This window comes from Cervus canadensis, chromosome 4, assembly GCF_019320065.1.
Source record: "Cervus canadensis isolate Bull #8, Minnesota chromosome 4, ASM1932006v1, whole genome shotgun sequence".
Lineage (NCBI taxonomy): Eukaryota > Metazoa > Chordata > Mammalia > Artiodactyla > Cervidae > Cervus > Cervus canadensis.
In genome coordinates this window covers 99,520,590-99,535,409 of record NC_057389.1, presented here as the reverse complement: position 1 = coordinate 99,535,409, position 14,820 = coordinate 99,520,590, and the positions used below count along the sequence as shown (strand labels likewise).

The 14,820-nt window shown below is 42.6% G+C and overlaps 1 protein-coding gene across 1 annotated transcript in view; it reads right to left on the bottom strand.

Moving 5' to 3' along the window:
• The window catches only part of ADGRE2 (adhesion G protein-coupled receptor E2), a 75,017-nt gene that overhangs the window by 27,649 nt on the left and 32,548 nt on the right, over positions 1-14,820 (bottom strand). The window contains exons 9-13 of the mRNA XM_043467103.1: positions 11,738-11,845; positions 11,339-11,559; positions 10,969-11,148; positions 9,162-9,359; positions 8,652-8,887 (exon numbers count right to left, since the gene is read on the bottom strand). Of these exons, the coding sequence (XP_043323038.1) occupies positions 8,652-8,887; positions 9,162-9,359; positions 10,969-11,148; positions 11,339-11,559; positions 11,738-11,845 (943 nt within the window). The remainder of the gene's footprint in view (positions 1-8,651; positions 8,888-9,161; positions 9,360-10,968; positions 11,149-11,338; positions 11,560-11,737; positions 11,846-14,820) is intronic.

The following is a 14,820-nucleotide window of genomic DNA, read 5'->3' as shown; positions in this document are numbered from 1 at the left end:
TAGATGACCTACTAATCTGCTCTCCAGATGAGGAAAATGCCTAAAAACATACAATTCAGGTTCTAAACTTTTTGGCAGAAAGGGGATATAAAGTCTCCCATGCTAAGGCATAAATAAATGGTCAAGACAAATGTCACTTACCTGGGAGTTCAGATTACACATGGGTGCAGGAGGCTGTCCTCTGATCGGGTACAAGGAATCCTCCAGTTGCCCTCCCCCATGACTTGAAAACAATTGTGAGTTTTCCTGGGGCCAACTGGGTACTGTAGAATCTGGATACCCAACTATGGTCTAATTGCCCAGCCCTTATATGAAAGCTTACAGGGACGGGATGATTCAATCCCACTGATGTGGGGAACTCCTCAGAAGAAGGCAGAGGCTACACTAAAACAGGCCTTAACTCAGGCACCTGCCTTGAGGTTGCCAGGCCCAGAAAAACATTCCAACTTTATGTCCATGAAAGAGAGGGAATAGCCTTGGGAGTGTTACCTCAAAGGTTAGGATCTGAGCCCCAGCCTGTAGCTTACTTATCCAAGAGACTCGATCCAACTGCCCAAGGCTAGCCCCCCTGCCTTCGAAATCTTGCAGCTATTGCAATCATGATAGAAGATGCTTTAAAACTCTCCTTTGGGGCCAAACTATTTTTACCAGCCACCGAGTAAAACAACTCCTAAATGGGAAAGGCCACTTATGGATGTCTGATCAAAGAATCCTCAGATATCAAGTAATACTGATGGAAAATCCAGGCCTCACTATATCCCTTTGTGAGGTTCTTAACCCAGCCACCCTCCTGCCTACCCCTGAGGGCTCTCTCCCTTTTCACTCTTATCTAGAAACCTTGGACCACTGGACAAATCCCCGAGAGGGAGTGTCGGAAGATCCTCTGACCAATCCTGAGGAAATCTGGTACACTGATGGAAGCAGCTTTGTCTTAGATGGAAAAAGAAGAGTCGGCAGCCAAGGTACCAGGACATGACTCCTGAATTCAGTACTCACGAGTCAAGCCATGGAAGAAAACAGAAGAGGACACTGAATATGCCTGTGAGCCCCTGGAAGATCTCAGATACCTATTCAGAACTACAAATGAGTGCTATTCTAATGAACACCCCCAAATTCTGGTTTCTGGGGACAAGATTTCTCAGGATATCTCTAAAGAGCCAACACAGCTTGGTAGAGATTGTACTCCAAAATAGGCAGGAGATAAATCTACTGATCCCTGAAGAAGGAGGGACTTGAGCCATCCTGGTGATGGGAATTTAGAATTGGCTAATGCCCCTACCTCTTTTTTTTTTTTTTTTTTCCTACCTCTTCTTAATACATGAACCAAGAACTTCCAGATGTTCAAGCTGGTTCTAGAAAAGGCAGAGGAACCAGAGATCAAATTGCCAATATATGCTGGATCATCAAAAAAGCAAGAGAGTTCTAGAAAAACATCTATTTCTGCTTTATTGATTATGCCAAAGCCTTCGATTGTGTGGATCACAATGAACTGTGGAAAATTCTGAAGGAGATGGGAATACCAGATCACCAGACCTGCCTCTTGAGAAACCTGTATGCAGGTCAGGAAGCAACAGTTAGAACTGGACATGGAACAACAGACTGTTTCCAAATAGGAAAAGGAGTACGTCAAGGCTGTATATTGTCACCCTGCTTATTTAACGTATATGCAGAGTACATCATGAGAAACACTGGGCTGGAAGAAGCACAAGCTGGAATCAAGATTGCCGGGAGAAATATCAATAACCTCAGATATGCAGATGACACCACCCTTATGGCAGAAACTGAAGAGGAACTAAAAAGCCTCTTGATGAAAGTGAAAGAGGAGAGTGAAAAAGTTGGCCTAAAGCTTAACATTCAGAAAACTAATATCATGGCATCTGGTCCCATCACCTCACGGGAAATAGATGGGGAGACAGTGGAAACAGTGTCAGACTTTATTTTTTTGAGCTCTAAAATCACTGCAGATGGTGACTGCAACCATGAAATTAAAAGACGCTTACTCCTTGGAAGGAAAATTATGACCAACTTAGATAGCATATTAAAAAACAGAGACATTACTTTGCCAACAAAGGTCCATCTGGTCAAGGGTATGGTTTTTCTAGTGGTCATGTGTGGATGTGAGTGTTGGGCTGTGAAGAAAGCTGAGCACCAAAAAATTGATGCTTTTGAACTGTGGTGTTGGAGAAGGCTCTTGAGAGTCCCTTGGACTGCAAGGAGAGCCAACCAGTGAGTCCTAAAGGAAATCAACCCTGAGTATTCATTGGAAGGGCTGATTCTGAAGCTGAAACTCCAATACTTTGGCCACCTCATGTGAAGAGTTGACTCATTGGAAAAGACCCTGATGCTGGGAGGGATTGGGGGCGGGAGGAGACGGGGACGGCAGAGGATGAGATGGCTGGATGGCATCACCGACTCAATGGACATGAGTTTGTGTAAACTCCGGGAGTTGGTGATGGACAGGGAGGCCTGGCATGCTGTGATTCATGGGGTTGCAAGGAGTCGGACACGACTGAGCGACTGAACTGAACTGAACGGAATGCCCCTACTAGTCCTTGTTACACTATACTGATGCTGCTTATGATTGTTCCATGCATTATCAATTGTCTAACCTGTTTTGTCTCTGCTCAGGTCAATAAGCTACAACATGTGGTGCCAGTTCAACAAAGATATAAAACTACAGCCGACCATCAGAAATATCACTCACCGTTAGGTGGACACCACTGAGGACTCTGAGGCCTGAGCCTAGCGAGAGGGGGATACCCAATACCCCTCGCCATCCCAGTTCGGTAGGAAGTAGCCAGAAATACCTCGATGCCCCTATTCCCAACGAATTGGGCCTCTCATCTCTTGAAGGGGGAATGTTAGGTAGTTAGAATAGGGAAAATGTCCAAAATGGTAGTGGCTAAAGGACAAGGAAGGGAAGAGCCCATGAAAATAGAACAAAGGAAGGTTTGAGGAATGGAGTGAGGACTCAGGAAGAACAAACAGCACTCCTGGCTAAGCCCAACTTGCATAGGGCAGGCCCAGGGGGAGGAAAAAATGTATAAAAGGAGGGGTCAAAGCACTTTCTGTCTCTCCCCCCCTTACCCTTCCCCCTGCGTGCGTGCACTCTTTCTCGCTCTCGCTCTCTCTCTTCCCCGCGTCCTCTCATGCTCTCGCTCTCACTCTCTCTCTCCCCTCCCCACCGCGTGCGTGCGCTTTCTCTTTCTCTCTCTCCCTGTCCCGTGTGTGTGCACTCTTTCTCTTGCCTTACGCGCTCTCTTTCTATTCCCCCGCGTGCATGCACTCTTTCACTCTCTCTCTCTTTCTCTGCCCAGCGTGCTGGAGCACTCCTCCACTATCTTCTCTTAGTCTCTTTGGGTTGGCATGCCCTCACGCTTGGAGGAGGGATTCTCCTGCTATCTTCTAAATAAAATAGAGCTGTAACTGATTTGTCTAAGAGCTGTAAAATGGTCTGTCCAAGACCCAACAGCTGTGACGTGCCGAGGGCTTTAATGTCCATCACTCCAAATCTTTGTTGTGATGAGACAAAACCGAAGAGCATACACTCGCCTGGCATGGTGATGTATAGGTTTCCATGTTGCACTCTGCATACATTCCACCCTCACCTCCTTCCCCCCAACACCATCCATAAGTCTGTTCTCTATATCTGTGTCTCTGCTGCTGTTTAGTCACTCAGTCATGCCTGTTTGTGCTCCCCTGGACTGTAGCCCACCAGGCTCCTCTGTCCATGGGATTTAGAAATCAAGCATACTGGAGGGGGTTGCAGTTTCCTTCTCCAGGGGATCTTTCTGATTCCGGGATAGAACCCATGTCTCCTTCATTGGTAGGCAGACTCTGGGAAGCCATTGCTGCCCTGAAAATAGGTTCATCAGTACCATCTTTCTAGATTCCATGTATATGTGTTAATATATGATTTTTGTTTTCTCATTCTGACTTCAGTCTGTATACTAAGTTCTAGGTTCATCCACCTCACTAGCACTGACTCAAATACATTCCTTATCAAGACTGAGTAATATTCCACTGTGTGTATGTAACAAAGGCTCTTTATCCATTCATCTGTTGATGGACATCTAGACTGCTTCCATGTTCTAGCTATTGTAAATAGTGCTGCAATGAACATTGGGATACATGTATTTTTTTTTTTTCAATTTTGGCTCCCTGGGAACTCTTTAGTCTCCAAATTTGGTGGCTTTTTGATTTGGGTGACAGCTCATCTTAGTAAGGGACATAACAAAAGCCCACCTTTAGGACAATACAATTTAGGACAAAACAATACAAATTACTGTCACATCTCCAGTTTCCCAAAGATATGATCTCAGGTGGAGCCAACTAGCTGGGAATTTAGAAGGAAGTACTGGAGAAGATCAGGGACGTGGGGAATTTTGAAAAGCTCTGAAATAATCTCAGAAATCCGTGGATTCACAAGGATATGCCCATTCTCAGTGAAGACCTGAGAAAGAAGACAACAGTCTCTCATCTGGCTGACCTTGAGGCTTGTGCAGTCAGGTAGTGAAAGCCCAGATTGTTAATGAATCTTCCTGAAGTCTGAAGGTGTGACTTTTCACTCAGATGCCTTTGTGGAAGTGTGCAAAACATATAGGCAAGGCATTTAAGGAAATCTTATGATCAAACACTGGGTGGCCACTAGATTATACTGAACCAGATATAAGCTCATAGGCACCTAGAACTAAAAATAAAAACAAGAACCTAAACTAGAACTAAAAGGCCACACACTGCAGGGAATTATCAATACATAGAATTAGTCTAGGAATGGCATTAAACTATCAAACAAACAGCAGCAAACTAAAACAGGAAACCTTGGAAGGCAGAGGGATCTGATAACTGGAGTGTTACAAGGTATTATTAAAACAGCTAATTTTAAACAATAATTATAATATCTCTGGTGGCTCAGCTGGTAAAGAGTCTGCTTGCAATGTAGGGGACCTGGGTTCGATACCTGGGTTGGGGAGATCCCCTGGAGAAGTGAACCACTACCCACCCCAGTATTCTGGCCTGGAGAATTCTATGGGTTCTATAGTCCATGGGGTTGCAAAGGGATGGACACGACTGAGACTTTCACTACTTCTAAGCAACATACAAAGAAACAGGAAAGAATGCTACATACAGAGGGAAAAAAAAAGGAAATGTCTCTGAGAGGCACAGATTAAGAGGATGTGGTACATATACACAGTGGAAAACTATTCTGCCACAAATATAATGAAACTGCCATTTGCAGCAACATGGCTGCAACTAGCAATTATCACACTAGAGAAGTCAGTCAGACAGAGAAAGATAAATACCATATGATATCACTTATCTATGGAATCTAAAATATGACACAAATACACTTATCTATGAAGTGGATACAGACTCGTGGACGTAGTGGCCAGACTTGTGGTTGCCAAGGGGGAGGGGGTTGGGGGAGGGATGCAGTGGGAGGTCCAGGTTAGCAGATGTAAGTGATTACATGTGGAATGGATAAACAAAAAGGCCCTGTGGCGTAGCACAGAGAACTCTATTCAGTATCCTGTGATAAAGCAGGTTGCTGATAAGCACATGAAAAGATGCTCAACATCACTCATTATTAGAGAAATGCAAATCAATAGTACAATGAGGTATCAGCTCACACTGGTCAGAGTAGCCATCATCAAAAATCTACAAACAATAAATGCTGCAGAGGGTGTAGGGAAAAGGGAACCTTCTTGCACTGTTGGTGGGAATGTAAATTGATACAGACACTATGGAGAATAGTATGGAGATTCCTTAAAAATCTAGGAAATAAAACAAACATATGACCCAGCAATCTCACTACTGTGCAATTACCCTGAGAAAACCATAATTTAAAAAGACACATGTACCCCAGTGTTCACTGCAGTGCTATTTACAATAGCCAGGACATGGAAGCAACCTAGATATCCACTGACAGGTGAATAGATAAAGAAGTTGGGATATATTGTACAATGGAATCTTACTCAGCTATAAAAAAGAATGAATTTGAATTAGTTGTAGTGAGGTGGATGAACCTAGAGGCTGTTACCCAGAGTGAAGTAAGTCAAAAAGAGAAAACCAATATCATATAGTAATGTGGTTATATGGAATCTAGAAAAACAGTACTGATGGAATTATTTGCAGGGAAGGAATGGAGATGCAGACGTGGAGAATGGAATTGTGGATACAGTGAGGGAAAAATAAGGTGGGATACTGAGAAAATAGCGTCGACATATATACCCCACCATGTGTACAACAAATAGCTGATAAGAAGTTGTTGTAATAACACAGGGAGCCCAGCCTGGTGCTCTGTGATGGCCTGGAGGCGTGGGATGGGGGAAGGCAGGGAGACTCAAGGAGGGGTGGCAGCATATATGTATGTGATTATGGCTGATTCACACTGTTTTACAGCATAACCAACACAACATTGTAAAGCAATTATCCTCCAATTTAAAAAAATGCATAATTGAAAAGAATATTAGAAAGAATATATATGCATATGTTCATATATAACTGAATCAGTCTGTTGTACAGAAGAAATTAACACAACATCGTAAATCAACTATATTTAAGTTTAAAAATAAACCAAAGAGATGATGAAATACTTGATATAGGCCAGTAATTAATATAATGCCCTTTGGGAGGATGTGACTTTTTATTCTGAGAAGAGTGAAAATCATTTTCACTTAAGATGGATGACTGTATCCCATAAGGTAGATACAAAAATATATTGCTGTTGATGATGGATATATGGATATCTTCTTCAAATATGTGTAGACATATGTACATAGTTCTAAGGAGCACAAGGAGTGGATTCTAGAAGTTACTAACTTTTTACCTGTTGACTGCAGTAACATCCTGCTTTGTTCTGCTTTGTAGTATCATCTTGACCCTATAGACATTTCTTCCTTGAAAGTTGGTTTCATGTCACGACTTTATGATAATACAATGCCATTTTTTCTGAAAAGGCATTACCTGGTATTTTCAATGCCAATATTAATAAAATAAAAAGTTTCAAAAAAAGGTAAAGTATTTGAATATGTGTTTCTCTAAAGAAAATAGGCAAATGGTCAATAAGCAGGTGAAAAGATGCTCAACATCAATAGTCATTGGAGAAGTTGCAAATTGAAACCACAGTGAAATTTGACTCCATTCTCATTAGGATAGCTAAATTTTTAAACATAAGATATAACTATTGATAATAACATGGAGAAACTGAAACCCTCATATATTGCCAGTTGGGATGTAAAATGATCCAGAAGCTTTGGAAAACAAGTGGTGGTTTGTCAGAAGGCTAACCAGATCTTCCATTTGACCCCAGGATTCTACTTGTAGAGTAGATATATAACTAGGAAAAATGAAACTTGTACATATATGTTTGTAGTGATCTCATTCATAATAGCTTTACAAAAAGGTAAATAATCTAAATGTCTATCAGCTGATGGATGGATAAACAAAATGTGGCATATCCATATAATGGAATATTATTTGCAAAATGATAGCAACAAAAACAACAACAAAAAGTGAGGTCGTGATACACACTATGGCATGAATAAACCTTGAAAACTTCAGGCTAAGTAAAAACATCCACGAAAGACCACATGCATAATTGCATTTATGTGAAATATCCAATAGAGACAGAAACTAGATAAGCATTTGTCAGGGGTTGGGGCAGAGGAGTGGGTAGAAGGAATGAGAAGTGAATTTTATTGTGTATGAGGTTTCTTTGGGGAGTTGAAAATGTTGTAATATTAGACTGTGATGATAGCTGCACTACTCTGTGACTATTCTAAAAACCACTGATTCATACACTTTTAAAGGGTGAATTTTGCAGTGAGTGAGTGAAAGTTGCTCACTCATGTCTGACTCTTTGTGACCCCCTGGACTATTCAATCCATGGAATTCTCCTGGCCAGAATACTGGAGTGGTAGCCTTTCCCTTCTCCAGGGTTTCTTCCCAACTCAGGGATCAAACCCAGGTCTCCCACATCTCAGGCAGATTCTTTACCAGCTGAGCCACAATAGAAGCCCTACAGTATATGTAGTATATGTCAATAAAAATGCAAAAACATTGTCTAGTATTAAAAGCTGAAAATGAAAGTGTAAACTAAGAAGCTTGACTCTGAATATGAATTAAGCTTGGCTACCTACTAAACTGAATTAAATTGTGCACATTTCCACATTTACTTAAACTATTTGTGCCTCAGTTTTCTTATCTGTAAATAGGGGTGAATTACAGTGTCTACCTCATAGTATTGATATGAGGATTAATTGAATTACCATACATTAAAATGGTTAGAAAAATGCATTAGCACAAAGTAAACACCTTGTAAATGCTAAGTTATGATAAAGTCTATTATTTTAATTATTTATATCAGTTCTACTATTACAAATGAAAGATTGAAACATCCTATAGAGTTAGGATGAAAAAGCAGGTTATACTTTTCTAAATGATGCCCTAAGCACTTCCTTTGATTTCCTCTGTTTTATTTCATGAACAGAAGCTGAAGGCATTCTCCTTAATTATTATCCTCCACCAAAGATGACCTAGGGATTATTACTTAGTGTCTGTATATTATGATCTGTCATAATCAAATACTACATTTGTTCTACAACACATGAATGTGCTGGAGAGATAAGAACAGTTGGAATTTAATTTACCTGGTGGGGGTCCCATAAAGATAAGGCCTGGATGCTGCAGAAATGGCCACAATCACAGCTGGGACTCCGTAGCCCACAGGGAACATGATCTTCTTCATGAACCTGTTGATACTGGAGTAGTTGACCACTGTCAGGTTGCGTGCAGAGAGGAAGAGGTGCAGGCCCACCAGCAGCATCCAGGTGAAAGAGGCCAGGTAGAGATAGTGTAAGACACCTGCGATGATGGCGCACAGCACCTGGGGGCAGAGGAAGGTGTCACCAGGAGGGACTGTCTGGGTGGAGCATGGTCCCAGCACTTCTATAACTTGCCACTAGAGAGAATTTTGATGTATATGAAGGGGTTGTCAACAGAGTGTTTGTCTTCTAGTTGTGGCAGTCAATGTGAAACTGGTTACTTACCAACTTAACCTTACCTGGAATCCAAGTCCTTTTATTAAAGTGTCCAAAGCAGTGTGGCTCCATGAACTCAGAATCCCCTGGGGCAGGAGTATTTTGGAAACATATACAAACCTTGTTCTCAGTTCTGTCGATGGCTGTGAGGAAGAGCAGGTGGGCCAGGAAGAGGCAGAGCGAGAGCTGCAGGTGGAGCGAGGTGCTGGTGTTCTGGATGGCTTTGCACAGCAGGAAGGTGAGGGCCGCCAGGAGGAGGCACAGCAGAGAGAAGCTCAGCCCCACGTAGGTGATCACAGTCAGTGCGGGATCCTCCTCCTGGGACCCAGCAGAGAGGAGGCCACAGTCACACTTTCCTGCTCTGAGTAATGACCCTTCCACCATTTTTGTTTTTAGACATAGAAAAATCAGGAAGAGAAGACCCAGATAGAGTTGGTATATTTGTGGATAGCTTTCTCCAGGTTCTGAATGTTAGAATTTTATGGGATCTGAATGGTTAATTCAGTCCCTGGAAGGACAGAGGGACAGGAGACTCTTTAGTCAAGAACAAGCTCTGGAACTCATGAGGGTTTATTTTCCTGTAAGCCTCTGAGCATGACTCAGCCTCCCAGTTACCACAATAGGTACACAGAGGCATGAAACTTCATGCTGAGCACCACCGTCCATCCCCACCATGTGGTGGTGTGTGACAGAGTCTGTACCTGAGGCTCTCTGTCCAGGTATTAACCACCTGCCTTGGACGCCACTCACCCACCACTGAAATATCCATTCTTGGAAGGGAACTAATGATTATAGATTAGAACTGAACCCCCGATGGAGGAAATCTACTGTATTTTGGCAATGATGGTAGAATCAAATTCATATTTTCTGCAGCCCCTCATCACCCTGTTGTAAAGACCCCTGGGGTACACAGAATTTTAATTTGGCAACCACACCCTCATCCCCATCTTCTGCCAGATGTTCAGTCAAAAGCCAACCCAGGTGGTGCTGTGAAGAGAGTGTTGCAGGTGAAATTCAAGTCCTCCATCAACTGACTTAGAGTGTTTAGCCTGGTTGGACCTGTTGTAACCAGAAGAGCCCTCAGAAGAGGTAGGCTCTTCTTGGAGAAAACAATTCAGAATTTGAGAGAGTTCTGTCATGAGGGAGTTTCTCCTGCTGATCTCCAGACAGATTCACTGGTGCACTGTGAGAGGTCCCATAGGGAACTAGGACCAGAAAGAAGGCTGAGTGCCGAAGAATTGATGTTTTTGAATTGTGGTGCTGTAGAAGACCTTTGAGAGTCCCTTGGACAGCAAAGCGATCAAACCAGTCAGTCCTAAAGGAAATCAACCCTGAATATTCATTGGATGGACTGATGCTGAAGCTCCAATACTTTGGCCCCTGATGTGCAGAGTCCACTCATTGGGGAAGACCCTGTTGCAGGGAAAGAATGAAGGTGAAAGAAGAATGGGACAGCAGAGAATGAGATGGTTGGGTGACATCACTGCCTCAGTGGATATGAATCTGAGCAAAATATGGGAGAGAGTGAAGGACAGGGGAGCCTGTTGTGCTATAGTGTATGGATGGCAAGGCATGGGAACATGACTTAGCAACTGAACAACAGCAACTGATGAGAGGGAATGCAGGCAACCATGGGAACTGAGCCTGGTTCTCTGCTGCCAGAGATAAAGAAAACACTACCTCAGTCCTACTAACACTAGGAACTGAAATCTGCCAGAAATGAGGGAGTTAGGGGACAACCCCAATTTTCTGAGGAAAGGTTTATAAGACTTGTAGGAACCTGAACAGAAAGCTCATCTGAATCCCGACTATTTACTAGCTTGAAGAAACAATGAGATAATAATAAACTTATGTTTCTAAAGCTGCTGTGTGTGGGAATTTGTTATACAGCAGTAGCCCTTGAATGTTGCCACTCTGAGGTTCTCACCTGGACACTGTAGTGGGCCATGAGGACGGCAAAGATGCTGAGGTGGGTGCACTGGCAGGTGGTGTTGTTGTCTCTGGTGCTGGTCACCCAGCAGCCTCTGTTGTCCCAGTGACCACTTCCATTCTGGCCATGCTCCCAATAAACACAGTGCACTTTCTCTCTTGGCCCAGGGGTCACTGACTGTGTTAACAGGAAGAGGAAGTAGGTGTTTGTTCAGGGTTCTGTTGCTCAGAAATGCTGAGCCAAAGCTGGCTTGTGAAGGGCTTTCCTAAAGAGTTTATGCACCCATGGCAGAGCCCGCTGAAGCCCAAGGCTGGGCCCAGGACTCAGGCCTGTTCCACACCCACCACTCCATCCCACCTGGACTCACATGTTGGAAGACAAAGGTGACTGGGAACCTGAGGTTCTCAGTGTCCTTGTTGGTGATAAAGGCAGATATGACATCTGAAAGCAGGATGTGAGAGGTTTCCTGCAGCAAACCCCTGTGCGTCTCATGTAGAGTTGTCGGTTCCTCAGCATCCAGGACCAGAGGGGCTTCAGCCAGGAATCTGCACATCCATGGAGTGGACAGGAGGCCTACCACAGTAAGACCTGCAGGACAAGGCTAAGGGTGACATCTTGCAGTACCCAAAAGGACCTCTTCTACAGATGAACTGTTTCCTTTTGACCCACGATAGCCCACACTTCCCTTTAAACTTCAATATTCCATTTGTCATATCCTTGGGCATCTTGACACACAGTGAAGACTTACCACTGTCTCAGCCATTACCTGAGTCACCAGAATCATGCACTGTATCCCAGGTCAGCATCATCTTTGTCCGATTCTGAATCAAGGTGATATTCCTGTAGCTTGGCGCCTGCACCTCCAGGGACACTTCTATGAATTGTGGGAGTTAGATTAGTAAGTATGATTGTTTTGATGGCTATAACACCATGCTGTTCAGTTGCTAAGTCATGTCCAACTCTTTGCAACCCCATGGACTGTTTCATGTCAGGCTTCCCAGTACTTCACTAACCCGTGGAGTTTGATCAAATTCATGTCCATTGAGTCAGTGATTTCTATCTAACCATCTCATACTCTGTTTCCTCTTTCTCCTTTTGCTTTCAATCTGTCCAAGCATCCAGGTCTTTTTCAAAGACACACATATATATATATATTTTTATATAGTATATATGTTTAATTATTATGGAGGAAAAATGTCCACCATATCAGCAAACAAAAGATGCTAGGGTAATCAAGCCATCAACCACTACCAACACCCCCGACTGTGAGACTGAGGGAACTCAGGAGGGAGCTAATAAGCCATCCACAGCCAAGCCCTCACCCGGCAGCCATGCACAAAAGTGCACCCAAGGGGACTCAGGATGGGAAAGAGAAGGATACTGGCCCTGGAGAGCTAAGGTGCATGTAAAAGGAGTGATTTCAATAAGCCCCAACTCTTGCACCTTGCCATCTGTATAAAAAGTGTTAAATTCACTAAATTGAGATATCTGCTTTTCTTTAATTAATAGTAATTCTTTGATATTCCAACTATCTTGTTTCTGTTGTGAAACTTCTATAGCTCCTGGCTCATCCTCTATCTCCGAGGCTTGAGGTTCTCAGAAAGCCCACTGAATAAAGCATAATACTCAACTTTCAGGCTGTGCATTTTTTCAGACATTATATTGTGACCATTATTGAACATGAGTTTGGGCAGAACTCCCGGAGATAGTGGAGGACAAGGTAGCCTGGCATGCTGTAGTCCATGGGGTCACAAAGAATTGGACATGACCGAGTGGCTGAACAACAGTTATTGCAATATCTACCTCAATAATTTCATTCAGGTAATTTCAAATGATGGCATAACAACAGCTAAAGGTGGTACAATCTCAATTTCACAAGCTTATTTAGCAAGAATGAAAATAGAAGACTATTAAAAGTGGCTACAAAGATAGGTGGTTCATAGTGCTTAAAGTTTCTGTAACTGTTAATGTTTCTGTAACTGTTGGTAAGGCTTACATAAGATAACTATATATTATGTTTTATTATACACAAGTTATATAGAGTGAAGTAAGCCACATTATATATATTGTATATCAGATATACATTATGTGAAATGTTATTATGTGTACCAAATAATGCCATTATTTTATATGCCATAACATTACATAACATAACATACACAACATATATAACATAACATTATATAATGTAACAGATGAGAAATTAAAAGACGCTTGCTCCTTGGAAGGAAAGCTATGACAAACCTAGACAGCATCTTATAAAGCAGAGCCATTACTTTGCCTACGAAGTTTCCTCTAGTCAAAACTATGGTTTTTCCAGTAGTCATGTATGAATGCGAGAGTTGAACTATAAAGAAAGCTGAGCACTGAAGAACTGATGCTTTTGAAACCATGGTGATGGAGAAGATTCTTGAGTCCCTTGGACAACAAGAAGATCAAACCAGTCAATCCTAAAGGACAGCAGTCTTGCATATTCATTGGAAGGACTGGTGCTGAAGCTGAAACTCCAATACTTTGGTCACCTGATGCAAAGAACTGATTCATTGGAAAAGAACCTGATGCTGGGAAAGATTGAAGACAGGAGGAGAAGGAGATGACAAGGGATGAGATGGTTGGATGACATCACCAATTCGATGGACATGAGTTTGAGCAAGCTCTGGAAGTTGGTGATGGACGGGGAAGCCTGGTGTGCTGAAGTCCATGGGGTCACAAAGAGTCAGACACAACTGAGCGACTGAACTGAGCTGAAGTATAACATTACACCTAATATTTGTTATACGTTATAATGGAGCTTCCCTGGTGGCTCAGTGGTAAAAAAATTGGCCTGCAATGCAGGAGGTGTAGGAGATGTGAGTTCGATCCTTGGGTCAGGAAATCCCCTGGAGGAAGCCATGGAAAACCACTCCAATACTTTTGCCTGGAGAATCCCATGCACAGAGGAGCCTGGAGGGCTACAGTCTATGTGGTCACAAAGAGTTGGACAGGACTAAAGCGACTTCCCCCCCACACACATGCATGATAATGGTACATATAGGTATGAAAGCAAGCAGAACCCCAAACCCTGCCCCCAAGAACAGTGATTCTTCCATGTTCCCTGCCTCTTGTAGGAAAGCTGAAATTTCCCAAGCCTCCCTGAGATATAGATGATCAGGCTGAAGCAGTTAATGATTAGAACAATAGAGTCACAGAATCTGTCTGTGTCTGATGCACATTCCTGAGCTGTTTTGTAAATACTATAACTGCCACCAGAGGGAAAATGCTAACTGCATGATGACCAGACTGTAGCTATGACATAAGCTATTCCATTGATGGCTAGTAAAATTCCAAGAACTGACCTCAACAGAATAGATTTAACAGTATTGCTCTTCACAGTCTACATTTTTGTGGGCCTCAAAATAATTGTAGCTTTCTCTGCCCACGTATGTAAGTGAGCAACTAGAATTATCTGCAAAGTGATGCTACAGACCCCCACTGACATATTCTGGTCAAACATGTCCCTATGTCAGCATGAAGCAATTGCAGAAGATGAACCTTCACCTCTTACCCCATAGAAATGGAATGATGTTTACCGATAAAGAAATTAGTAAGCAGCTTTTTAACCCTTTCCTGCCTGCCAGTTTCTGTTCCCTTTAAAACTTACTTTATGAGGTTACATAAAGTAATCCTTATGAAATTACAAAATGAGATTCATTATGTAACATTGAACTAACTCCTGACTTGTGCTTTAGTGAATACACACAATACCTTGCCCAACCTGTTTTGATTCTTTCCTCAGATTAAAAGAAGTAGGAATGAAGAATTAAGTTAAAGTATGATTAGCTCTCTACCCCCAGGAATACCCTGAACAAT